The 27,262-nt window shown below is 37.0% G+C and overlaps 1 protein-coding gene across 3 annotated transcripts; it reads right to left on the bottom strand.

The window, feature by feature from the left end:
• Nucleotides 1-1,589: 1,589 nt before the first annotated feature.
• On the bottom strand, nucleotides 1,590-25,307 carry TUBGCP5 (tubulin gamma complex component 5). 3 transcript variants are annotated; one of them, XM_066313561.1, is made up of 24 exons: nucleotides 25,134-25,307; nucleotides 22,883-22,936; nucleotides 22,690-22,798; nucleotides 20,626-20,722; nucleotides 19,923-20,033; nucleotides 19,294-19,373; nucleotides 18,674-18,809; nucleotides 16,973-17,090; nucleotides 15,471-15,560; nucleotides 14,678-14,771; nucleotides 14,110-14,356; nucleotides 13,789-13,991; nucleotides 13,000-13,115; nucleotides 11,437-11,705; nucleotides 10,358-10,556; nucleotides 8,752-8,940; nucleotides 8,011-8,193; nucleotides 7,660-7,744; nucleotides 7,436-7,556; nucleotides 6,573-6,751; nucleotides 5,716-5,841; nucleotides 5,062-5,150; nucleotides 3,756-3,856; nucleotides 1,590-2,625 (listed from the first exon to the last, which is right to left on the bottom strand). In XM_066313561.1, exons 1-24 carry the CDS (start codon nucleotides 25,292-25,294, stop codon nucleotides 2,579-2,581), a joined length of 3,204 nt encoding a protein of 1,067 aa, XP_066169658.1. In that variant the 5' UTR covers nucleotides 25,295-25,307; the 3' UTR covers nucleotides 1,590-2,578. The 3 variants fall into 3 exon arrangements, with proteins under 3 accessions (XP_066169658.1, XP_066169659.1, XP_066169660.1); XM_066313562.1 differs by lacking the exon at nucleotides 19,923-20,033; XM_066313563.1 differs by lacking the exons at nucleotides 20,626-20,722; nucleotides 22,690-22,798; nucleotides 22,883-22,936; nucleotides 25,134-25,307 and having other exon boundaries at nucleotides 19,923-20,097.
• Nucleotides 25,308-27,262: the final 1,955 nt, after the last annotated feature.

Genomic DNA, 27,262 nt, shown 5'->3' with positions numbered 1-27,262 from the left:
TTCACAAAACAATAGACTATGACAGAAGTGCTTTAAATCTATACACACATGGAATAGAGATTACACTTTTCCTAACATCTCCAAAATTGCTTACTTGAAATTCTAGAGGTGCAAGTAAAGCATATTCAAATGTTGTGTTCTCCTCTAACAAAAAGGAAAAATATCCAAAAGTTAAGATTCAAATCAATTCAGAAGTGACTAACAAAAACAGAAATTTGAAAACAAAGTCAAAATGTTCAGAAGGAATAGATTCAGGACAGAATCCAAGTAACAGCACTGCTCTGTAAAGAAAATGTTACAAGGAAATCTGAGTAAATATATAGCTAAAAGATCCCATATCTCACATAAACCCTTTTCTTTTCCAAACAGGTAAATAACCATTTTAACGACTGCCAGGGGACTGATGGAAAGGTCCTGGTGGCATCAAGGGGCATGCACACTAAAAGACTTGGGGTTTTTTTTCTGGCTCTGAAGAAAAAGGAATGCCATAAGATCGACTCACTGAAGGGAATTTGTCAGCCAAGTACTACTGACACACAAAAAGTTAAACATTGAGGATGTCCGTGACTAGAATCAGTAAATGTCCAGACTTTCCACAGTACTTTTGTGATGAGAAATGAGCAAATCTTAGAAGCTAGCTGAATAAACAGCATGCAGGCATCACTTGTCTACAAAGTGCACAGAAGTTTCTCTGCAGAATGCAACATTAATTCCTAAAAAGGAAATGAGGTGAAACAGGAAAAACTTTCACTTGCACAGGGTTTTTTACATTGAGTAAGTTAAATTGGCAAAGGGATTCACTAGGAATTATTGTTTCAAAAATATGAAGAATTGAAGGATTTTTTTTCCTCCAATAACTAGCTAATATTATCCAAGGTAAGGTTATGAAAAGCAGGAATTTCACTGAAGGTAATCACGGTATAGGAAGCAGAAATAAAGCAACCATGTTAGATAGTTCAAAAGCACAGAGTACAAGACACACTCAAAAAGCAAGGAACCAGTGCACAGCAGTGCTGAACTTCCAAGCACAAGTATGTCTTTAAAAACTCTTAGTATGCCACTCAATTTTACTCTGAGTAAGAAAGTTACTAAACAATGCACTATCTTTGCTAGCAATAAATAAATAATCTGAAATCTTAAATGAGAACCAGTCATGGTCAACTAGAAGTACAAATTACTTTTGTTAGTAGGTGTCCACCTACCACAAAAAACATCCACTTGGTAAAGTGTGTCATGTGGTAGCAAAGGAAAATACAAACATACTGTTCTCTAAAGCAAAACCTACACTCAGTCAAACAAAAATGAACATATTGCAGGGCAGCAGAAACTTTCTCAGTGTCATATTTGGGAAAAAAAAATCCTCAAAACATTTCACAGCTGTAACTTGGAAGAACCTTGAGATCTCCTGTTCAAACACAAACACAAATATTCACTTTCATATAAAGTAATTACTAGTTTACAGCTGAAAAAAAAATGTTTTATAATGAGCCACATAGTCTCAGTGGTAGTATACTTCATTTATCTTAAAGAAACACCTCTCAAACTAAGTTACTGACTGAATTTCAGCAGAAACACACACAACAGTGAAATTCTAATTATCAAATCTTTTATTTATTCCAAAAAAATCATTAGGTAAATAGCTATGATTGATTTTATCTTTTTAATGCAGGTGTACTCAGGCCAGAATTCCAGAGAAACTTTAATGGGGAAGAGACAGGGCAAGTTATCTCGTGCAGAACATCTCATGCATTTACTGGTCCAGAAATGTACCCTTCTGTATCACAACCTTTACAGGAGATTAACTATTAGATGTAAGCTTGCTTGCAAAAGCTTTAGAAGAAGGATAAAAGCCAAGTCATATCTGACCACCTTTGAAACATCTCGACAATCCAACCATTAAAACTAATACATTACATACTGCCATCTTAATCCTACTTAAACTGACCAAAATTACCACTAAAATTAGTAAGCATTTGAACGTTTAACATAAAAAATACTGGGTTTTTATCTTCTGCTATAATCCATTTTGATAAATTAATCTTGTATTTCTACATCAGTCTTGTAACAGTCTTCTTAAAGCTTTCTTAAAAACCACTAAGCAAAAAAGATGAGTGCTTCTTAGCCTTTTTGCAAAGGAAAAAAAGGCCAAATATTAGTTCAACCAACTTTCTAAACACCAAAATTTGAGTCACACCACTCCACACTGCCCTGTGATGTATTCACAGCTGAAAAAATTAATGGAAAAAATAAACCATCATTTACTCATAATTAAATTTTTAAAATTTCCTTTTTCCAGCATGTAATACATTTCATGTATTGTCACATAAGATTGTTTACATGGAATGAATTTTACACTATACATGGTTTTTGATGTTGAAGCATATACATACACTGCCACAACCAACACACTTACCTGTACATTATTTACATTTTAAAATATTTTACACAGCTCCAAAACACCAGCATCATTTAGCTATACACATTTTAAACTAGAGTGCAAAATGCTTACGGTTCTTTAACACAGGAATTTCAACATAAATCCTGCTATCAGTTCTTCCTAATTCAGTGGAAGTGGGTGTTAACTTTGTTCCATGCCAGCCATCAGTGACAAAGCCAAAGATTCCACTGTGAAGCAAACCATAAAAATGTAGTTAATACTTGCATTTGCAGCATTCTGCAAACACTCATTGCAATATTCAATTCTGTCCTTTAATAGGAAGATACTAGTTTACTTTTCAAATTGTAATGCTTTGGGATTTCAGACAGTAAGACATTTGAGTCTTACTCAATGTAAAAGTGAGTCTCTGACAGCTTAGATAGTATTTCATCACATTAATCATCAGCTACCTGTTGGTTATTTCACATGACAACAACTGGTAAGAAACTGGCTCCTTTGTTTGAAATACTGTTGTAAAAAAAAAAAAAAAAAAAAGAGTTGTAGAGGTTCATATACAGCAAGCCATCCTCACAGATGGTTCTGCAGAGAAGCTCTTGTAGATGTGAGTAGCAGTGATGGCAGATATTGCCTGTTTTAGGCACAGATTTTAGACTGAGAAAAACCTTTAAAATAATCAAATCCAAACATTAACCAAAGACTGCCCAGTCCACCACTAGGTCATGTCCCCTAGGCACATGTAGAGATGGTGTGGAAACTTGTGAGAACACTCATCTGTGTCCCAACTAACCCTGATGCCCCACAACCTCACTGAGCAGTTGCCCCATAACTCAAACTGGCACTGATTAACAATTTAGGCTCATACCAGGCTGGATGTAGAAGCATAGACAGGTCATCCTCTGCTGTTTCTACTGCCAAGGAAGTAACTTCCAACAAATGGGCAGAGCCAAGAACCCAATGCAGTTGTAGCTGAGGCACCATAACACTAAAATTTTATCTGCTCAAGATATATCACAGCTGTCATTCCCAATTCCAATAAAAAGAATGCTCTTTTATGCCCCTAGAACTTAGTTTCATTAGTTTAGAAAACTGCTTGTCACTTGCTTAGCTATGCACCTTCCCCTCATCAAGTAAACAGATAAACTGAAGACAGCTGTCACAGAAAAGCTTGGCACAAATACTCTAAAAAAAATACTGATTTTAACTTAGTAAGAGGTAAGTCTTGGTGTCCCTCTGTGCCTAACTCACAAAATGAGATTATTTAAAATGTGCCAACAAATGCTAGAACAGATTAAAATATAAACACATTCCTAACAAACTTAGTGTAATTGCAGGTATGTGAAAAGTCTCATGTACTTACAATGTGGAAAAGAGCCTCGACAAACAGCTTTGTTGAGAACAGTTACAAGAAACATGTGACAGTTTTTAAAATCAGATTCCATCTTCTCTATGGATTCCATCCTACAAAACAGTTTAACAGAGGAATGCTTAACAGACCAGCTCCTATGTTATCTTCAAAATATGACCAAAATTTCACAGTAAATGACAAAAGTACTCTTTACATAGAATTCTGGCTTGAATATGCCTGCATATGCTACTTCTGAAAAACAAAGGCAATTTTGACAGGAGCATCCGGGCACCATCAAAAGGGCATTAATAATTTCCTAATCATTTTAGAAATCGCTGCATTGACTTGGAAGAGTTGTGTGATTCTAAGTAGAATCAATCATTTCTATCATTTAAGTAGAATGATAGAAATAATTTTCTAATCATTTTAGAAATCGCTGCATTGACTTGGAAGAGTTGTGTGATTCTAAGTAGAATCAATCATTTCTATCATTTCTACATAGGTTTGTAAGCAAGAGAACCTTTCCTGATCCTTACTGCTTTAGAGGTCCTTGGGCACCTATACACCCAGTAAAACAGGGACATCCACACTGCTTTACTATCTGGAAAGCTCTTGAATTCCACTGTCAGCTAGCACTCACCTGTCGGGGAGAAGACATAGCTCACAACAGTCACTCCTTTCCTTTTTCCCCTCTTCCAAGAAGATACAGATGCCACCAGCTATGACTTATTCCTGCCACATGCAAGAGCATGCAACCACATGACCTGAGTTTCAGTCTTTATCAACAGTATTCACAAATTATTTCTGACATTCCAAATGAGAAAAACACTCCAAAACCAGCAACTTCCTAATGTCACAGGAGAGTGGGATCTAAGATTTAGGTAGCATTTGTGCCAAAGAAAATTAGTCCTGAAAAATATGAAGTAAGCCAGTCCAAACCAGCAGGCTTCGGGACATACATCGACTTCTGAATGTTTGACAAAGCCTTGAAGACTTGCCCAGTATCATTTATCCGTTATCCACCAGGTTGCACAAACAGAAGTATAAATGGGGAAAGGAGTGTCTGCATAAATGGATCTGGGGATGCTGGTCAACAGGAACTCAAGCGGAGTGACCAGGGAGGACACCCAGGCAGCCAGGAGGGCAAACCCCATCCTGGGGTGCATCAAACACAGCACAGCCAGATGGACAAAGGAGATGACTGTCCCACTCTATTCAGCATTGGTGCAGCCTCACGTGGAGGTGCAGTTCTGGGCACAAAATCATACTCAGAGCTGCAAAATTATGACTATGTAGAATTTTAGGTATGTGTACTTACTTCCAAGCCCCTAAACCAGCTTGCCAACGGTCTGCAAACATCAGTACCAAATTTAACACTTTCATTATAGCCTCCTTCACAAAGCTCACCTAAAAATAATTAAAACATGAGGAGTAAGTCAGAAGTTCGTTGTTAAGCATAATAATTTTCATTATTATGCTGCAATACAAAGGTTTACAAGCCATTTAATCTGACCTGTAAAAACAATCTCCTCAGTACAATGTGATTCTTCCAAAGTGAAGATGTTTTTAGTTGTTCTCCAATTAATTTCCCAGCTGACTACTTGGATGTGGACTTTGCACAGACAATATGTGGGATAAAAGGTTACAAAACTATCCAGGTACCTCCATTTCCAGTCATACCACTATGTATAATCTTCCTAACATTTACAAGCCTCAGTTAGTTCACAACCTCCCCTCTTCTAGAAACAAAAATGTCATGTAGTACTCAACATAAAGAATTTAATTTTATCCTCTTTCTTTGATAGAACTGAGCTGAGAAAGCAAAGGAAATTGGGCCTTAGTGTGAAAAGCTACCACTTCCTCAAGAGTACCTATTTATTGCTTAGTAAGTACGCTGCAAAACAGCATAATTAGTACAAAACTTTCTTGTCCTGATACCTCAGTACATCAAATATACTAATTTTTTACCCACCTTTTCTCTCAGTAAGCAGCGATCATGAATTGTAGATAGATATCTATAATGAATCTTTATCAATTGATCTAAATCTTTGGCTTCTTCTACCTGATGCTGAAACTCCAAGCCTGTACTGTGGAGAATCTTAAAAAGAAGACCAAAGTTATTAAATTCAATGCTGCACACAAGTGATTATGACTCTCTTCCAATATATTTTTAAAGAGCCTGAAATTGCATGATTCATTTGCTCTTCACTCTCAAATTTTAGGATTAGCCTCCAAATTACCATCAATAGCAAAAATTGCAAGCTCTTCTCATAATTACACAGCAACATTCCTCACATAAACAGATATACTGCCACTACACAAGAGCACAGCAACTATTCCCAGAGAGGTCAAACTGGAGCATATACAAATTTTATTAAAAGCAAAAAAGGCAATGGAGCAGATAGGTATTTATAGGCATTGCCTTTGTATTCTGAAGGTCATGTATACACTGTGTACTAGAGATTTTTGAGAAGAATCCATCTAACTAAAATATCTGTTGTAACATTTTTATAAATATAAGAGCTTTTAAGTTACAGCTTACAGAAACCTCTTTTTACATTACTGTGCTTAAGTCATCTAGCACTTGGAGAAACAGACAAAAGAATCAGTAATATCCAAAAATCAATCACATGCATGTAGAACTTCTAAAGCATTTTTAGAATTACTGATTTAAAATGACCAAGCTGAAACTGATACATGTGCAGAAAGGACATTTTATTTACATTTTGCTTTTTGTTTTGGGATTTTTTTTAGGTCTTAAAGGAAAACGAATACTGCATCTCCAGTTACAAGCTCCTAATATAAATGAAATTGTGATATAACACAAACCCTAGTCATGATGTAGTTGTGCAGGCTGTTGACAAAATGCATAAGTTTCACTCTTAAGAGGAACATGCGATGTATTTGTTGTTTTATATTTTCTTTTTGTGGTCCAAATACAGGAAGTGTTCCTTGTTCTAATGAAGTTCCTTCCTTAACCTGTGAGTTTTCTGCAGCAGAAACTAGTTCTAAAAAAATAACAACGAACAAACAAAGTCAAGAGTGTTGCGCTTTTTGAGAAAGACTTAAACAAAAAGTTATACCCCTAAAGTTTAAACAGTAAAAAGTCACATACTTTCAGGAAGATAATTACCTAGCTGATGTTCAAAATATAGATGAACCCATCAACTTTCTAATTCATTTTTCTAAGACATGAAGTCAATATCCACTTTACATGGGACAGGAAGAGTATAAACATTAACTTGGTGAAGGAAATACTAAAAAACCTCTTTCTATAATCCCCCAGCAGTTTAAGGTTTCAATCTCAAATGAACTACTTTTTTATCTGGTTTTCATACTTGTCTGTAAGGTATTACTCATAAAAAGACTATATATAAACATTAGGGTGTGGTAGACACTTTCTTTCAACAGCAAAGTCTGTAGAATGAAGTAACAAGTTCCCAGTATGACTAACTAGACTTGAATCAGAGACAAAGGGAATGCGTGAATGGAGCTGTCCCTGAGGCTGGAAAGAAGTGAAAAACACACCCAGCTTAATACACGTAATTTGCAACACTAAGAGATTATTATTTTATAGAATGAATCAAAATTCTAACAAGTTTATACTATTTACTGCAGAAAGCAGAAGACTAATCATATCCTTAGACCACAAAACAGTATTTTTCTGAAGAAGTATTGAAGGAGTATCTTACCATCAAATCGTAGAACATCGAGACTATACTTGGCCCATTTTATTTGCAGCAAGAGCAGAAAAACTTGATTGTAAATTTTTTGGCATTCTAAGCTTATAACTATATCCACAGGCCAAGGAACCTAGGAGGAAGAGAGGATAATAAAGACAGAAAATATAAGTCACTTTAATACAACATTTTAAATCTGTTCTAGAATAAGAACTGCAGCCATTTTAGCTCACTACCTTGTAACTCAACGTCAAACCATCTAAGGTGTGGACAGGGAGTTTCTTCTTTGCTGTATCAACACTTTCAAACGATATTGACAACCTATGCAAGGAAACAAGTGATGGAATTGGTGAGAATCTGTTTTAAATGAGTAGTTAGTTTCACTAGTTTCTATTTCTCACTGCTAACCACTAACTGTCTGATTTAATCTGGAGGACTTGGGTAGGAAAGAGGACAACAGCTCAAAACTTCATTAAAACACATTATTTTAATGAGTACACAATAATTAGAACTCTGTTATGCAAGTTAAGTACATAAATAGAGCCGAAGGTGAAAGAAACATAACTAAAGCATGTTTTGCACTTTACCTTGCACTGTCCTCTGGATAGCGCTGTCCAACTGCTTCTTGTAGGTGAACATTTAAGAAAGCAACATTCTGCCAAGTTTCCTTTTCTCTAATTTTGTCAAAAATAGTTGTATAGAAGTCATACATGGTATCTCCAGCTTCAAGTAAGAAAAAATTTCTCATTGCCTGCAAATATTCTACAAGCCTGAACAGGAGAAGCATATAACATTTCCTGAGTCTCATCATACAAGTGAATGCAAAACACAACTGATACAGAAACAAAAATCTTACAAACTCCTCACAGCAAAAACTGAGTATTGAATATAAACATAAAGTCTCCACTGAATCCTTTGTTTAAACATGGCATTTTTCCTTGTAAGCTTTAAGAGCTCTGCTAACTTCACTGGAAGCTATCCTACAGGCTAAGTAATTCTTAGAAATAGCAGAGTTTGGAAATCCTGTCCCTCTCCTTAAAATGAATTTAAAATGACAACACTACTAAGAAATACAGTTTGAAACAATATCCCCACCAAACATCTACTGATGACAAATGACAGCTTTGCTGTTGATTCAAGCTAGACCAGGTTTTCACCCAGAAGTCTATCATGTCAGATCTCCCTTTTCTCCTTAATTTAGACTTTATAGCCGTTTATCAAACTGGAGTAGAAACACAACAGAGAATTGCTTCTTTTAGTGATGAAATACTATTGATAATAAAAAAAACAAAGTTAAGAAAAAAGAAACTTACTTTTTACCTACTTACCTATAGTCCTTCTTTAAAGTTTGCATCAAATTACCACAGCATTCCAAGTATTGCTTGTCTATGTGAGGATAAAGACAAGACCTCAGTGTCAGTTCGAAAGTCTGGCAGGTCACAGATTCTGAGGATCTATCCACACAGACATCCCCACCAGTAAACTTCTCATGAAAGTCACTCTGTTCTAAATACAATCTTCAAAATAAAACAAGATACTTAGGGAAGAAGGCTCATTATTCATACAAGGTATAAAACAATGTCATACCTTCAAAGATTTTAATCAATTTTGGGTCCTCTGCTCTGAAATATATGGTACAGGAGTAATAAAAGCTGATTATAAGCAGAGCATGTCTCCAGCCTATAAAGTGATCCATCATACTATCTGTGTATCACCAGACATAAGAGTATCACAGAGGACAGCATTCTACAGTCACGTTAACTACTAAAGGCACTCTTCTGAAAAACATCAAGTTCAGGTATTATACAGCTTACTAAACAAACCCACTTTGAGAGGAACTTTTAGAACTATATTGTGCATATACAGCACTCAGATGGGCTTCCCAGGAAAGAAAAATAAAATCAGAGAAATAAAGTACAAATTCAACCAAGAACCACAAAACAAACAAAAAACACTAAATAAAACCCAACCAAACATGGAGAGCTGGTTTGAGGCATCTTAATTATGGAGTCCCTACATAGTACCTGTAATATCATATGATGGGAAGAGAATGTGGTCTATGTTTGGTAAGTTTAATTGTTTTTAAACAGAAAGCATCGAATTTATTGTAATATTCTGTAAAAAGTCAGTTACCAGTTGTAACCACTCTAAGAGGAAGTCCAGCTCATAACAGCTATTGTCTGGACAACCTGAATGAGCCGGATATTGAATTAATGTAGCAATTTTGACAACTAGAACAGTCCCAATAAACAAGAGAAACAAAGTTCTATGATTTTTTTAAAACAAGTTCCTCCTTTTTTGATGCCAGTTTTAAAACATGTAAATACATAATCATGTTTATTACATTTACATAATTTACATTAAATTATGTAAATACATAAATAGCTATTCTCTTACTTGTAATCACATAATAAGATTTTCAGAGTTTATCATTCTTGCTAATTTCCAAGACATTTATACTCTGTATTGGACTTCCCTCACTACGAAGAATTTTCATGAAAGTAACATGAATTTTGGAAGGCCTTTACAGTTAAATGGTTTTAACTTGAAAGCCGCATTCTTCTAAGAATATACTTGGTGCAAATGAAGGACATTGTGTACAAAAACCAAGCAAACTCTTTGAAAAGTTCAGATTTTACAATGGCATTCACTATTAAGCCACTTATTTGGTAAAAGCCTGCTATAATAAAGACTACTCCAATTTTCTATGCTACCAACTGCCAAGTAGCACATTCTTCACTGATTTCAGTTGTTTTTCTTTAAGCATGCACAAGTGGAGTGTCTATTTAGCTTCTGTCACTGATTGTTGGTGCTCATCCTTATTCTGAATGTGCTTGTTTTCAGTGGCAGCAGCAGCAATGAAAATGTGATCTACCAAATGTCACCAGGCTGAATATTGCTCTCAGCAACACAGCAGGAAGATCATTCATTTACCTGGCAAAATTAATAGCTAGCAGTGGGTCATGGACGTCATCCAGTTCCAAGTGTCTTTCTGCTATAGACTGCATCTTTATCAGGCTCTGCTTTGTGGCCTGCTGTTCGGTAATGATGTCTGGAACAGACTCCTCCCCGTGCCGCAGGCGGGACTGCACTGATTCCAAGAACAGTGTGTATAAACTCTTCCGTTCAGCATCTGAATTGGGCAACACATGGGAGAAAACATCATCTGAACTCAAAGAACTCCACAGTCCAACATTCACAAGCTAACTTTTAAAACACTACATTTAGACTACTATTCAAATAAATACCTTCAAATACATATTTAAAATTATAGGACTAGCCCAATGCCTAACGTCAGGCATATGTTCAAATGCATGGGAGAATGAGTATCTGAAATATGAAATATTTTTGGGATTGTTAAAGAACTTCCTACTTCGGGTGCAAAGGCAACTAGTTTTTAGCATCTGACAATCTTTCAGTGTTTACTCGAGTCTCCAAAATAATTTAACTATCTCTACTTTTAAACATGAAGAAGCAGACAAATGAAAAAAAATATTTTGTTTCCTTAAAAAAAAAACAAAAAAAAAAAACCCAAACCCAACATCAGTTACAATGTTGTATTATGTTTTACAGTCACTCAAGATGAATATCTAGAGATCCAAACACATTCACCTACTTATAAGCAAGCTCTTAAAAAAAATTTCCACATGCTATCTCAGATTACTCAACCACTGAGTAATGGAAAACAACTATTTATAAAAAACTACCAGTTTTACTCTTAGAACATACAAGCTGGTTTTGTCTCATGACAAAAAAAAATATTTTGTAAGCACATGAAAAGAAGTTTGAGAAAAATTTAAAGCAATTAAACAACATGGAACTCTAAACTTTATTCACTTTGCTCTTTTCACTTGTTTGCATTGGAAGAGTGTTTTCCATCAGACCTGGAGTTCCCAAACACAATATTGGCATTCAACAGTGTTACATTATTTTAAAGCAACGGGAAACCCATTACCAAAAATACAGCCATACTGTTAGCCTAAGGCACAATGATGTACAAACTGACATCTCACCTCTTGATGCAGCCTGCTGTGGAGAGCCATCTTTGCATTGAAGGTTCTTCAACAGCTGCATGGATTTTCCAGCCATGATAATTTGCTTTAGCACAGGTTTCAGGAAAGAAACCATTGTGTGTTGTCTACTTGAAGGGGCCTGATCACTGCCAGAACTGGCGCTGGCATTATCACTCATCTTCTCTTCATTCTCTGTCTTTTCTGACACACTGTATAACGTGTAGGTAGCATACCAAAAATCTCTGTGATTAACTGGAACGTTTTTGTTTCTGCAAAGAAATAAAAAGCTCATGAGTATTTTCCTTTCCAAAAGGAAACTCCATTACTAGAGGATATGTACCCTCTTTGCTCTATGCTTTGCCTTTTTCTTAGAGCAGTCATGAAGCATTTTCAAAATGGTACAAAATTAGCTCATCCTTATTTGCAAGTTATCTAGACACTCTGAAAAGGATAAACAATTAGCTCATGGGAGATAAAATGACTGTACAACCAAACAAACCCCAAGAGCAAGTCAAATAGAGAAATTATAATTAAATTTGTCCAGGATGTTAACTATAAACAGTGGCACGCATCTTTAGTGTCAAAATGATGAGTGACTGACTTGCAGACTTATTTAAAATCTCAAACTGAAGTAACTACTACTAGGAAAGCTGAAAAATTCTAGAGTAGGTTAAACTCAATTTGTAGTTCATTTTGGATTTTTTTTTGTTGTTTACATCAGATACACAGTTTGTTCTTTGAAGTCATATGAAAAAACCTAAATTAGATAATTAAAATTAGGTAATTAAAATGAAGCATAAACGTAAGTTGAGATCAGCCCTGTTGGTAGCACTGAAAACACAATTATAGAAACACAAAAAGAGGACATAATAAGGATGCTAAGGATCTCTGCTACTAAGGAATTATTAGAGTAGTACTACTAGAGGCGTTGTCTTACTCCATGCTCACCTCAACACGTGTTAACAGACACAAGTTCAATTAAGTTTGGCAGATAGGGAAAATTACAAGCCATAACTTTAATTTCTATATTCACTTTCCACTCCAAGCTGTCAAAAAAAAGGGACCAACAAAATGTAGCATACGAACTGGTCAAGTAATGTTTCGGGTACATGTATGTAATTCAAGACACCGTATTAACCTCACTACAAGTCAGAAGCAATGAGTATTTTAGTTCCAAATAGCATTTGATTCATAACAACTTAAGATTACTAGAAGAATTTAAAAGTAAACTTTGTAATTTTTACAAATGTCTTGGGTTTGAAAAATGGTTAATTGCTTTTAAAGAAGGTCAGTACACTCAGAGTCAGCCTGCTCGTTATTTACTATAGATGAAAAAACCCAAATAATTGATTTCTACTCTAGAACAATATGTGGTAGAGATCCATGTTTATGTAATTTCCCTACTGGGAAGTTTGAGACAAGTTATAGAAGTATGATTAAGAAATTATTTCTTAAGCAAAATAACAAATGTGAAAACCTACTTTTACTGTTACTCTTTACCCTAGGTTCTACAACAGGTTTGCCTGCACAGCATTATGTGTGTCTAGTATCAAGCATCCCTACCTCTGAATAATAAATTCCTTTGCAGGATCAAACAAATTACCATGGACTATCCACTCATCCACTGTCTGTAAGTATGGCCTCACAGTTTCAACCCAGAGAGAGAACAAAAGGGATACCTGAATTTAAAGGAAAAAAGAAAAAAAACCTGGCTGAATGTTTTTATACCAAGCATTGAAAGCATTATGGTGAAGTCTAATCTCTTAATTGTGCAATAAGTTTGTAACATATACATAACTACACTTAAGGATTTTAAAGATAAAATGTTCAACTAAAAATTACAGCTTTTTTTTTTTTTTTTTTTTTTTTTTTTTAATGGAAGCCTGTATTTTTCATGGTTCCCCTTGTTACTATCATCATCACAGATCCAAAAAGCACTTTTTCACCCTAACATTTCTGAAACAGTAAGGGATAAACACTGTAGTTTCACACCATCAAAATCAGGGGGAAAAAAGGATATAATGACATCAACTATATTTTCAATAGTATAATCAAGTTTCTGTAAAAATCCAAACCCTGACATTTCAGCATTAACTGAATTATGCAGTTGTAGAAATAGGAGGGAAAGCTATTCCAAAGTTCCCTCTTTCAAAACAGCTTCCTGGCCTATGATTTTCCACAGTCCTTCCCCTCGGTCCTCAAAAAACACTGCTCTTGATCATCTCATAAATCCATTTTCATCCAGGATGAGTGAACTCATGTCAAAAAAACAATAATGCATTAGTTTCTAAATCTAGTAACTAATTTAGTTCTATTGCACTGTTCTGTTAAGGAAGGACTTATTTCCCCTACCGTTTGCTCAGATGCCTCTCCAACACTGTCATATTCAAGAATAGCTTTGTAGAGAGTATTAAGCAGATGAGATGCTCGTACAACATTTCTGGTGTCAGGTGGCACTTCTGCTACTCCTGTGCTGAACACCTTGTGAAGTACCTTCAGCTGTGCCAGTCTGGGAGATAACTTATCTATTACTATTGAAAGTGTGACTGTTTTATCTAGAAATTAAAAAAAAAAAAATCAAAATGCATAAAATAACATCCAATGGAAAAGCAAATTTTGTCAGTGTTAATTATTTGTGTGTCTCCCTCATGTAAAATTTCCCTTGCAATGTACCTTTGTTGATAATGCATTTTTCAATTTCAGTAAGTTCTTCTTTAAAGCTAATGAAATATTTATACAAAGCCCACATAAAAGCTTGGTAGGTTCTGAATGGGGCTTCAGTAGTCTTCTTTGGAGTGGAAACTGTTCCATGCATTATGCTTTCCGGGCTGTGTCCCATCACTTCATCAATAAACTTCTGTAGTCTAAACACAACTTGACCATATGCTGCTATCTGTTCCAATACAGATCTCAGGCAATTCTAAAAAAAAAAAAACAAAAAACCAACACCTTTTTAGAATCATCTACCAAAAACTGTATTTCATAAAGCCTAAAAATTAATTAAAATATTATTTTAATGAATTAGAATACTATAAAATTCTGCAAATGCTATTGCTTCATCACATTCTCAGATACAGGAACAGTTTTATTAAGCCAGATGCTCTTATTTAGACAAAACACAATTGTAGAAATATAGAAATGTAGAAAAACTGCAGAAACTTCTAAAAGTAGTTTAATTTCCTATTCCCACAAATTACATCTTTCTAATGACATATTCCTCAGAGATTCAGAAACAACTTACATGGGTTAAATGAGTTACAATAATATCATTCCGCACAGTCACTTTTCCATCATTCAGCTGAAATATAAAAAGCTTTTTCACTCCTGAAAGTAGCCTTGAAAAGAAACAAAAAGAGTAGTAATTTCCCTCTTAATGGACTTATAATTATATATAATTAATAAAAAACTAGCTCTCCCTTGCCTAAAAGTTTATTTTCTTTGGTAGCAGGAGACCACAGATCAAGTACGATGCTATTGGTACTGTAAGCTGTTATAAGAACAATTAAACACTGGCATGAAGTAAATATTTCCTGAAGTTTCTTTACAGTTGAGATAATTTCCAGCTATAGGATGACTCAGACTGCTTTCTAAAAATGGACACTATTTTATAAATCTATAGGGACAAGATAAGAACAAACTGGTGTTTTTTAACGATTTTTAACAATTAGACTTGAAAAATCAATACAGAAAGAAGTAGTAAGATATTTTCTTCTTTGTGAATCACAGAATGGAAGGGACCTTAAAGACCATCTAGTTCCAGCCTGCAGGCCATGAAGTAACCCCTCCCCGCCTTACCAGACCAGGTTGCTCAGAGCTCCACCCAACCTGCCAGGGATGGGGCATCCACAACTTCTCTGGGCAACCTGTTCCAGTGCCTCAAATGTGAATGGTTATCACACATATGCAGCATCTTTACTGTAAGAAACAGTGTAAATTAAAAGCTCAGTAATAGTTCCTTCTTTGGACATCTTTCTCTCATTTCCTTGAGAGAAATACGAAAAGTTAAAATGCAAGCTTTGTGATGCTGCACTTACCAAAGAGTTTCTCGTATAGCCTGAGTTTCCGTGACCAGTGTCCTCTCTTCTGGCACATACAAAGGATCACTGGTGTACAAATGGTGGTCCCTTAGAAAAAAAGGAAATGAAAACAATTTAATGGCTGAAATAACAGCTGAATAACCTGAAAGTAAGAATGAAGCAATAATCTTTAGGTTCAGTTTTGCTCTGCTCACATTGAGCAGATTCAATGCTCACGGGGACATATTAAGTATATCTTAAAAAGCACAGTTCATTTTCATATTTTTAAGCAAGATACTGTGGAAAACACTCAAATAATCTCGTCTTACACAGCAAGACAAAAAATTAAACGGCAAATGCCTGAAGTACTGAACCTCCACTATTTTAGGGGTGGGAGGGGGAGGGAGGTTGTGGGTTTGGTTTGGTTTTTTTTAACTACTCAGTTATTTCTACTCAGTGCTGTGAAAACTTACATTACTTTCTAGAAAAAAATACTAAGCCAAAAAGTAGGATACCAATTTCTCTAACTCATATGAGAAAATTCTCTCTTTAGCTAAAACATTTACTTAAGAAGTGGAACTTGCATAGCCTCCTAAGAATTTTCTGTTATGATTCTGTCTTATGCAATTCTTTGTAAAACGTTCCTCAGTACCTTTACATATTTTAGTGAAGTACAGAATGATTATTTACATTTTTAGTATTTTTTTACTCATTAATATCAGTGGCAAAAGTTATGCAATCACATTCAAAATCAAAAAGTCCAAATTAAGTAATACTAGATATGTATCACACATATATGTAAAACATACATCTAACACTGCAGCAGAAGCAGTGTTGTTTTATTCATGTTTCCCATTTTCTAATATTCATTGCAAATTGTGGTTCATAACTGGCTAGACAACCACCTTATACTAAAATAACTCCTTGATTAAGAAATTCATAAAATGAAGAAAACCAAGGGCAAATCTAATGAACTTCATTACTGATACATCAAAATTTGGGACAGGAAAGAATCAGACTCCCTTTTATTTTTAATTCTCATTTTCTTTCCAAGGGCAGGGCAGATTATGGCAATATACTGTTTCAAGTTCCTTCCCCACACAAAATTTATATTTAACTCTGTAAAGGGAGGCACCAAAAACATTTTAAAAATTTAAACATTAGGGGACTCCTCACTTCCACGACCACTTATAACCCACCTAATATTAGGTCCTCAGAGAGACCTTCATAAGAGTGAAGCCAAACTAAATTCTACAGTAAAATTCATGTCTTTGAAAAATGAAAAAGACATCTATCTCTGATACAAGAAACTTAATAAATATTAAATAAAAGGATAAGAATCTATTAATAGAAAAAGCAGCTCATTTGTCCATCTTATTAATTTGTACTCCTTTAATACTATTCTTAAGTGAATATTAATAGCTATTATGCTTTATGCTTCCAATAGTAAAGAGGCTTAAAAAAAGTCAGTATTTCATTGTATGCCAGGAAGGAATATGTAAGTGATATTGTTTTCTCACCAGACTGCAGCCAGGTTGGAATGCAAGTGCAGACTATGCGAAAAGCGAGGAGCCCTTCCTGTCCAGTACTGAGGAACCACGTGCTGCTCCAGCCAGCTGCGGGCGTCAGGCTCACCGACTGTGGAAACACATGACAGGCAGCAAGGTGCTCTTATTTATGCAGGAAATGCTTATAAAACAGAGGAAGAAGTTATTAATAAGCCTATTCACTCAGCTACAGAATCACACATCTCTTCAAATGAATTACCATTTACACTTCACTGCACTGGGAATTTAATACCACTGTGCACAAATTAATTTACAGAGAAATGCCACATTTCCCAAATGCTGCAAAAGTCCTAAAACATAAGCTCTGCTCAGCACTGGTGAAGCCTCATCTGGGTACTGCAAGCTGTTTTGGGTGCCAGAATGTAAGAAAAGGCTATTAGAGAGTGTCCAAAGGAAGGCTCCAAAGACAGTGACAGCCCTAGAGAGGAAGCCATATGAGAAGCAGCTGTGGTCAGTTGGTCTGTTCAGCCTGGAGAAGACTGAGGGGAGACCTCACCACGGTCCACAGCTTCCTCAAGAGAGAAGTGCAGGAACAGACACTGATCTCTTCTCTCTGGTGACCAGTGACAGTGCCTGAGGCGATGGCCTGAACGTATGACAGAGGGTGTTTGGGTTGCACAGTAGGAAATGGTTCTTCTCCCAGAGCGTGGCTGGGCACTAAAAAAGGCTCACCAGGGAAGTGGTTACAGGACAAGCCAGACAGAGTTCAAGAAATATTTGGACAACACTCTTAAGGACATGGTGTGTCTCTTGGGGGTGATCCTGTGCAGGACCAGGAGCTGGACTTCGATGATCCTTGAGGGTCCCTTCCAGCTCAGGATATATGACTCTATAAGCTTGAAGATTTACATGGTTTCCAATTTTTTCCTCAAAAAATGTGCTTCTGCCTCAGGAAATTCTCAAATGCTATATACCAGAACAGGTCAACTTAAAAAATAAACTACCAAATGTCATCAACTTTATCACTACATTCCTTTTTATGAGACATTTAGTACATTACCTCAAACAAACAAAAGTTTTTCTAAAATGTGATTATCAACATAACTTTACCTAATCCCTAACCAGTAGTTAGGTCACTACTGCTTATATAATATATACTATGCACTTGTCATGTGACAGGTAAACTATACTCCACAATATTTTATGAAAAAAAAATACAGCTACATTTAATATTCCCTGAAGCTATTCAGGAAAAAGCCACTAGTGTTTTAACTAAATAAACCTTTTTTTGTCAGAAACATTTCATACCTGCAACCGAGCCAACTATTGCTGTTGGAAGATAAACTTTGTTTCAGCATTCTGATACTTAATAACAAAAAGTTACATTGTATCCATACAACTACATCCTGCATTTACTTTAAGTTTTCATTTCTATATTGGAATAACCATGTAAATTTCCACAGGAATGAACAGAATTCTTCTCCATTAGCAGTAAAAGAAACCAGATCAAACTTTCCATATTGTTTCTTTATTGTAAAAAAACACCCCATCAGTAATGAACAATAACATGCATCTTATATAACTGTTACAGATCTGTAACACAATCTGTAAAGAATTAATAAAAAGATTAATACTTAAGAATAATAAAAAAAAAGCCGCGTTACTTTGCTAAATTTTAGTATGTCTATCAGAAGAAATATAGCTTATTCTAACCTTTCCAGGAAGTATTAGGTACTGTCTTCTTATTTGGATCTTGGTCTTCTAAAGGTGTCCTGTCTACTTGAATACCCGAGTCCTCCCTGCTCAAGGGCTGAGTGTCCTCTTCCTCTTCACTTTCTCCAGACCAATCCTATGAAGTGCAACAAACCCCAGGATACTTCAGTACAACATAGCAGACACATCTATATTCAACTCCTATTCAAGCCAAACATTAACTATACTTTTTTACGCCATAAAGTAAATCCAAGACACTAGGACTGACATAACTGTCTAACAGAGAACTATTTAAGTTATACGCAACATTAATAACCAGCAAATGAGAGATCTGGAAAAGATCACAGAACTGCAGAAAGTTCTGATTAGGTGGAAGCAGGGGTCAGCAGAAGCAGTCAGTTTAATTGCAGGACTAAGGTAAAACATTGTGACAAACAGAAGTATTTGTATTACTGTTATTCTGCTTGAGACTGTGGTAATTCATGGTATTGAACAGAGCACTGGGGAATCCTGCAAGAATCAACATGCAGAGCATACAAACTAGGACAACTCAATCAGGTCTCTAACACACTTCAAACCAGTTTATACAGTTGGGGTTTTTACCTTAAGAAATTACTTACCGGTGTATCTATGCCTGGGCCAAAATAAATTTCTTCTCCTTCCATCAAATACTTTCCCCAATCAAATTCTTCTTCCTTTTCTAAGAGAAATATAAACATAAAAATAGTAAACATCACGTAACTCAAACCTTCTTTTCCTCTAAAGACACTTCCAAAGTTAAAATTATCTTGATACTCTATAACTAAAGCAAAAGACATTCCCTTCCACTTCAGGTTACACCACTGTTCCATTAACAAGGTTATGCACTTTCAACATGACATTAATTGTGATGAATCAACCATGTATATCCCTTATTAATTCTCAACTTATACAAAAAATATGCAACACAGCGTGCCACCAGCACATTTGACTGTATTATGTTACACTACCCTACACTGCAATCCTGGAGAAACATGCAAGAATGCAACACACTAATTACTGTGACTAGTAAGTCCCATTTATCTCAATGGATACATTCTAAAGGTATAATTTAAATATGCACAAGGATCCCAGACTATGAACAACATAAACCAAGAACTGTCTTAGTCTCCAAAAAAGACACCACATACCCATGATGTGATGTGCGATACTTTCAAAGTAACAATCACACTTACAACATATGATATCTTAAACACGAAGCTTACTCAACTGTAATTAGTGTTGTTTGAGATAACTTCTTCATATTCACATTCCTGGAATGGGCTGAAAGTGCATTCAAAACACCGCCGGGGGAATGTGCAGAGATCATTCAAAAAGGAATCTTAAGATGCAAGATTTTCTTTAGGTTAGTCTGAAATACTCTTCTTTCAGTCTATGATACAACACTGTAAACAAATGGGGGATGGCATCCACTCAAACTTAAGCACAAGCCTCATTTTCAGGCACTGAGTGAAAAAGTCCTACTTTAGAAAGCAGGCATCTGGGATCTCCCTCTGGAAACCTTCAAATGTATCTCCCTTTCCTTGATTATGTAGGAAATGTAGGAATTTACATCACCAAACTTTTTCAAGAGATCTAATATTGAGGTGCAAGACAGAGACTCAGGATAGAAATCCATTGTCTGTCTTTAGCATGTAAGTACTGCTGAACAGGTGGAGAATGTTTGTTTGTGATAGTGGTACAAGTCAAAGAGAGTTCCCAAGGTACTTCAGTGGCTGGAAAACTTAAATAAGTGATGCAACATAAACAGGGGTAGGAAAGACTTGCAAACTATTTTAAATGTATAAATTAAAAAGACAACCAATTAAGCAATGTGAAGTGAAGGAGATAACAAAATGGAAAAATATCCTTCTTATCAGATTGCATTGTGGACTGTATCTTTCATTAGCCATATAAACATCTTGCAAACTTACCCACTTCTTTGACTCTTGGTTTTTCCACATAGGTGGTGTTGGATGGCGAATCAGACAAACACAACAGAAGAGACAGTATGGAATAGTGTGTATCTGTCTTTAAAACACATTAAAAAAAAGCAAGTCTGTAAGTGGTCTAAAAGATTTTGCTCAGTAACAAAGTCAGCCTATTATCTGCAGGAATGCTCCCCATTAGTTCCCATTCCCCAGTCCTGAATTACAAAACTAACATCTGCAACACGATATTGAATGCTACCCGTTTTCTTCAGCCCATTAATTAGCCAATCAGTATTAAATCCTTCAAAAGCAGCCACAGCATATGCAGCCTCTTAGTGAGCTGATAATCAGAGAATATGGAAAAGATGCAAGTACTGTGAAAGTAAGAAGTCACCTCAGGACAAGGGATAATGGACAGCCACATAAAGGTGGATGACACTGGTAATGGGCCTGCAGGAAACCAAGTCTTAGCTTCCTTTTCAAATGGCAAATTATTTCAAACAGAGGCTAAAGTGAAGTTAGCTAAAATCACTACATATTAATATCATGTTTTCAGATCCGAAAATCTATACAAATCATTAAGGATGAATCTTTAATATTGCAGTTGTGAAACAAGAAGCCGTCAATCAGGTAAGAATACTGTGCCAACACTGGTATGGTCCAGAAATTTGTATTTTGTCTATTCCCTAAAATCTGTTTACCAATGTACAACCATTTCTTACTATAAAAAGATTTTTCTTTGGCCTCATTGTAACATTACAAAGATCTTCAGCCAACCATTTCACATTGAGACACATGGAGATTCTGCTGTCTAAATCCTTATACACTTTCATGCATTCGTAAACACACAAAGCTGTTTTGGAATGAGTTCCACTTGCATTTTAGAAAAAATAATTCAAATTTCTGATAAAGGAGCATGATACTCACCTACTATACAAGGATTATTACATGTTCTTACTGAACATCAAGGATTTTGTCAAAGAAAAGCAGTAGGTCGTTGACAGAATCACAAGTGTGTACTGGTGTTCTACTTACCAGTCACAGAAACCAATGAATACTTAATCTTACCAGTTATGTGTCACTCCTAAAAACTAAGTGCCATTTAACTTCCCAAATAGGAGATTACCTCCAGCCATCTCTACCCCAGTTGCATTTTTAAAAAGAAAAGGAAATCAAAAAATTCTCAGGATACTTGCAACATTTACGTGCTTTCTTAGGTGTTTGGTTTGGTTGGTTTCAATTTCATTCAAATCTCAAAACAAGCCTTACTAAAGGTACATTTTCAGAAGTCTAGAGACTACAGTATAGTAAGTGAATATGTGTAAGCTATTAAGGGCTCCTGGGTTTTCCCCACAAATGAAAAGGAATCTAGAACATGCACAGAAAGATAAATATGAATTCAATGAGAAGTAAAATCGGACTGCAACTCAGAACACACAGCTCTATTAAAGAACACAATTATATGGAGCACCATCTCTTAAATCAGAATCTTAAATCTCCCAATAGCAGGAACTTTTTAAGATCTAATTCATTATTACACTGCCACACTGAAAAGAAAACTAAGTGAGACAACTTTTGCCATATTCATCCACTCCACATCCTAAACTGATGTGATACAAAGTTTTATCACTGGTGAAACACATCAGTATGGAAGCTACAGAACAGGAGCATTCCAACTGGAAGCCCTAAAACCAAAACACCAGGTAGATTACTTAAGGTAAAAAAATTGGCAAAGAATAGGAAATGCTCAGTTCATTGTTGTTTTAGAACAGATAGGAATCTAGATTCACCTAGATTCCAGCTATGGCATTTGTACAATGCTGATCCTAATACACCTGCTCTGCAATGAGATCGTGTACTTTATGTCATGAAACTCCATGCGGTGAAACCCTGAGAAGACAAAAAATGCATTTGCATTTCTGGAAATCCATGACCTGAACAGCAACTCCAAAGCCCACTACTAAGTCACCTGAAATTTTCCAACACATTACAACTGAAGCTCTCATTGTCAGTGCAAACACAAGAGGGACGGAAAAAAAAGGAACAAGGAAATTGCAACATACATACCTTTGTTTCTTCAGTACTTGGAAGTGGTAAGTTCAAAAATTTTTCTGTTAGTCTTTTCCAGCTTGCAGCTTTTCCAAGGTCAGAATGAATTACCAATTTTTCATGTATTCTAATAACACAAATAGTATCAAGGCTTTTAAATACATATATATATATAACCAATGCATTATTAATATATAGACATAAAACTTACCCTTCTATTGTTCTCTCTACTTTATGACTGTTCACATCAAGAAAACGGTGAAATCTGTAAGAAATCTGCATTAGAATATGTTTAAAAGGAAGCTGAAGTAAAGAAGAAAATAAAGCTGATTTTCATATATGAAGACAAAATTACTAGTTTAATAATGCACACTTAATTCAGAAACAGCATTATGCATCAACAAAATTCAAAATTCAATCTTGGCATCTCTTAGCTCAAGAAGGATTAAACATAATTGGCCTGAAAGACAGAAAAAATTGAACGCAGGTTACATCTAACCAGCACTCTAAGCTGAATAGAAAATTACTACTGTACCAGCAAACTGGGCAATTAAAGTATGCTGTCTGCTAAGTCAAGTAGAGCAAGGAGATCAAGAACTGTGTTGTCAAAGGCATTGGTGTCAAATGCACAGAATTAACTGGGACCTGCATTTACAGGCACAGGCAAAACAAACACCCACATGGGAAGGCCTGTAAACCCAAAAAAGGCTTCTTTTTATAAAGGATAAGGGAGAGTGTCTAAGAGAAAAGAGAGATGGATCAAAAATAAAGACAGATACACCAACAAAGGTTGGTGCATATATGTACAGGAACAAAACAAGAACTGGTGAAAGGTACAATGGACATTGGAGACTAAATTAGGCTATGAATAGGTTCTTCAGATAGAGAGATTAAAAAACACAGAATAAGATGTGACAACACTGAGCACAAGGTCAAGACATTCTATATGCCCTCAAAACCAAATCAATGTTTCCAGCAACAGGTGACAGAAAGGGGTAAAACTTCCACAACCACAGACAGAAATGAAAATTGCTGAATCCCAGTCATTAGCAACAGTTAAGCTAAATAACCTGAAAGCCGAGAGACAACATGAAATCACCTCAGTGCCGAAGTAATGAACTAGAAAGTGAAACTGTAAGGCAGTTAGCAAGGATTTTTAGTAAGTAGCACTGCAGGATGAAGATAGCCCCACGTCAAAGAAAAGAATTAACTACAGAGACATTAGTCTGATTCCAACTGTGTATAAGGATTTGGAATAAGAGCATGATAAAATATAGCACTGCCTAAGTAGGTGGCATTTAGGTTTAAGAAAATATCTAATTTATTACAGCACAACAGCTTACATGAGAAATCATTAATTCAAAATGATGGTAAGTATAAGAACTGAAAGATTTAGAATATCACACTGAAAAGACAATTAAAAATCAAACCAAGAAAAGAAAAATTAAGCTGCAGTTATTAGTGGAATGTATTAGTGGAAGTTTACTAGTGGAATATTAGTGGAAGTTATTAGTGAAAATCCTTTAGTTTGTGAGTCAAAGCTCTAATTAATGTCTAACATACATGAAAAAAGAAATCATTTTTTATTGGCAAGTTGGGAACATCATGAATAGAAGAGGACTAGAATGCTGCATGGAAATAAATAGGTGGATCCGAGAACTCCAGCATAGAAACATCATCAAATCTAACAATACAAATTACAAGTTTCACAAGCTTGAGACTAAGGAGAGTTATGCTACTGCTCCCCCAAAAATGCATTTAATCAGCATGAAAAATGTAAGTAGCATTGATCTTATAATGATTATCTACTAGCTCCATACGATTTCAAAGAGGCAGCAGTGAGTGACAGCACGGGTAATTGAAAATACATCATGTAGGAGTTTCACAGCTTTCACAGAATATTCCGAGTTGGAAGAGACCCACAAGGATCATCGAGTCCAACTCAAGCTGGCAGAACGGACTGGAACAACAACCGTGATAACTGAAAACTGCGTGTGAAACTTGAGTCAGGGCATTTTAGGTGGCAGTATAAAGGGCTGCTATGTACTACAAATTGATAAAGACCACGTTTCTGACAAGCCCAAATAACACCAAACACCTTCTCTTCCTGCAAACTGATAAACTTTCACACAAGCAGCACAGCACTCCTAGCCAGAAGGTTTATCTCAATTTGACAGAGCCCGCCTCATTCGTTCTTTATAGACAACCATAATGTATCCCTCTCCAACAAAGTTTTGGGCGGCTAAATGCACACGCTGAAAAGCACCTTTTAACAGAGCAGGAGAAAATCCCTATAAGATGGAGATTCAAACGTGACGGATAAGCGGTCATTGACCCTGTGGCAGAGACTCGTACGCGGTCCCCGGCGCTTCCCCAGACACGGCGCACGGCGGGCACGGCGGCCCGCGGCCCAGTCCCACACCCCCGCGGCAGGCACCGGGACCCTCCACGCTCCCGCTGACCTGAAGTTGGACCAGGCGAAATTAAGCGCCGCCTGGAAGCGCTCTCCGCCCAGCTCCTCCTCGGGCAGGCCGGTCACGCGGCGCACCAGGGCGCGGACGGCGCGGTCCTGCTCCTGCTCGAAGCGGCCGCGGGGGCCGGGCGAGGCCGGCGGCGCCGCCATGGCCCGCGGCGGGGCGGGGGGACACCGAGCCGCAGCGCCTCCGCCCCCTCCTCTCGCGAGACTTCCCCGCACGGCGCATGCGCCGGGCGGCCGCGCTGCCGGCGGCGGGAACGGGGCGGGCGCTCGGCTCCGCCCGGCGCGGGGGCGGCCGCGGCCGTGAGGGGCCCGCGGGAACGGGGCCGCTCCTCGCCGGGAGAGGCTCTGCGTATCCAGCGGTACTGCCTCAGCGTCCCGCTGTCGCAGAAATGTCACCTGTGTTCCGAGACACCCCCATAATCATCCGGGATCAGTAACTGGCAATTACTGATTGATTACAGAAATTAATAAGGTTGGAAGAGCCTTCTGAGATCCACCCTCAGACCACCATGTCCATAGACCATGGCAATAAGTTCCGCGTCCAGCCTTTCCTTAAACGCCTCCAGGACGGTGACTCCACCACCTCCTTGGGCTGCCCATTTCAATATCTAATCCCCCTTTCTGTGAAGAAATTCCTCCTTATATCCAACCTAAACTTCCCCTGGTGTAGATTAAGACTATACTGTTTATAGGATAATTATTTATCCAAATAAGAAGCCATGTGTTCCTCCCTGACTGAATCCCTGATTTTGCACAGCTGGAGAAACCACTGCTGGTGGATGTTCTGTGCACAGATCCTGAGCAGGGATATCAGGGGTGCAGTGGGAAACCACTTTGTCCCTGCTCCATGTCAAACCTTTGCTGATCAGCTTAAAATGCTTTTGTCTGTTCATGTGGTTTTATAGGACTGCAAGGATAATAGCCTGTCTGTGAAATTCCTTTTGGAAAGAAACTAGCCAGATCGGTGGGAAATGGTATTATTGTTCAATTCCTGTAGCAATCCCTGCATTGCTGCAGTTGTTCTATCCTTCACTGTTGGGCTTTGTCCCTCTTGATCTAATCAAAAATTTTTGGGTTGTAGTCACCTCGCCGAATTTTTTTACTCCTCCATTAAGAAATATACTGGCACAGTGAAAGGAGTAGGCAGTAGTGGATCAGGAGGAGTGGTAGGAAGAAGGCCTTAGAAATGCCCTAATGAAGTTAAAATATATTTAATGCACCGACATAATGTGTAGAATCATGTAAAAATGTAGTGGTTAAGATAAAATAACTTAAAAATTCTTGTAAGTTAGGGCATATTAAGAAACACTGATATGTTTTTTATCTGGGTAGGCTACATCCTACCTTAGGGTTGAAATGCAGAACTGCAAGAAAGTGGCCTGAGAGTACTTGCAGGCAGAATGCTCAGCACGAACATGAGCTCAGAGGGTCTCTGCCCCAGGGCCTTTCTTATAAAGTCTTAACTTAATGAACATGTAAAGGAAAAGTCTCTGAAACTTTATTGGTGTTACTCAGTCTCCTCTTGACATTGTTGCCTATGTTTTCCACATTAGATTAGCAGCAGCCTTTTCTTTTTACTCTTTAGTTGATGTAGCCAAACATCAGCCATAATTTGTTGTCCTGTATGTTAACTAACAGTCTGCACAGTCAGTAGACACTCCAGTGGTGGGTCCAATAGTAATTATTAATTGGAATACTGTGATTGGCTCGTTAACAAAATTTTTATATACTAAGACTTCAAGTGTTCTTTGTGCAACATAATTGTGCTTATCACGTAACTCCTCTATGTATTTAAGCATACCTGTGCTACCTCTGCAATCACTGTTGAGAGGGGAAGTTCCAGGCTTTGCAACACAAGAAGAGTATGTGTGTGTCGCCTGTGCCCTGTGCGGTGGGAGAAGTGTGGCAGCCACCTATTTCAGCACCCCATCACAAAGGAAATAGTGATATTTTTGCAGGATCTTAGCAGCTGCCTCAAGCTGAGTATCATGAAACATGGATTTCAATGACAGCGATGTCTGAAAGGTTTCCTGCTTCCCAACTGTCTTGTGCAAGCCCATTTCCCCTCACACCACACCCTCAGCTGTGCTGTCTGTGCAGCAGCATGGTGAA

This window comes from Sylvia atricapilla, chromosome 2 (genome assembly GCF_009819655.1).
Source record: "Sylvia atricapilla isolate bSylAtr1 chromosome 2, bSylAtr1.pri, whole genome shotgun sequence".
Lineage (NCBI taxonomy): Eukaryota > Metazoa > Chordata > Aves > Passeriformes > Sylviidae > Sylvia > Sylvia atricapilla.
This window is presented reverse-complemented; position numbering and strand designations above follow the sequence as displayed.

Coding starts and splice junctions, on each gene's coding strand:
- TUBGCP5 (XM_066313561.1), bottom strand. CDS start 25,294: ATGGCGGCGCCGCCGGCCTCGCCCGGCCCCCGCGGCCGCTTCGAGCAG. Junction 6,752..7,435: donor CGATGTTCTACGATTTGATG/GTAAGATACTCC, acceptor TTATTTTTTTAG/AACTAGTTTCTGCTGCAGAA. Junction 2,626..3,755: donor TCGAGGCTCTTTTCCACATT/GTAAGTACATGA, acceptor TTTGCTTCACAG/TGGAATCTTTGGCTTTGTCA.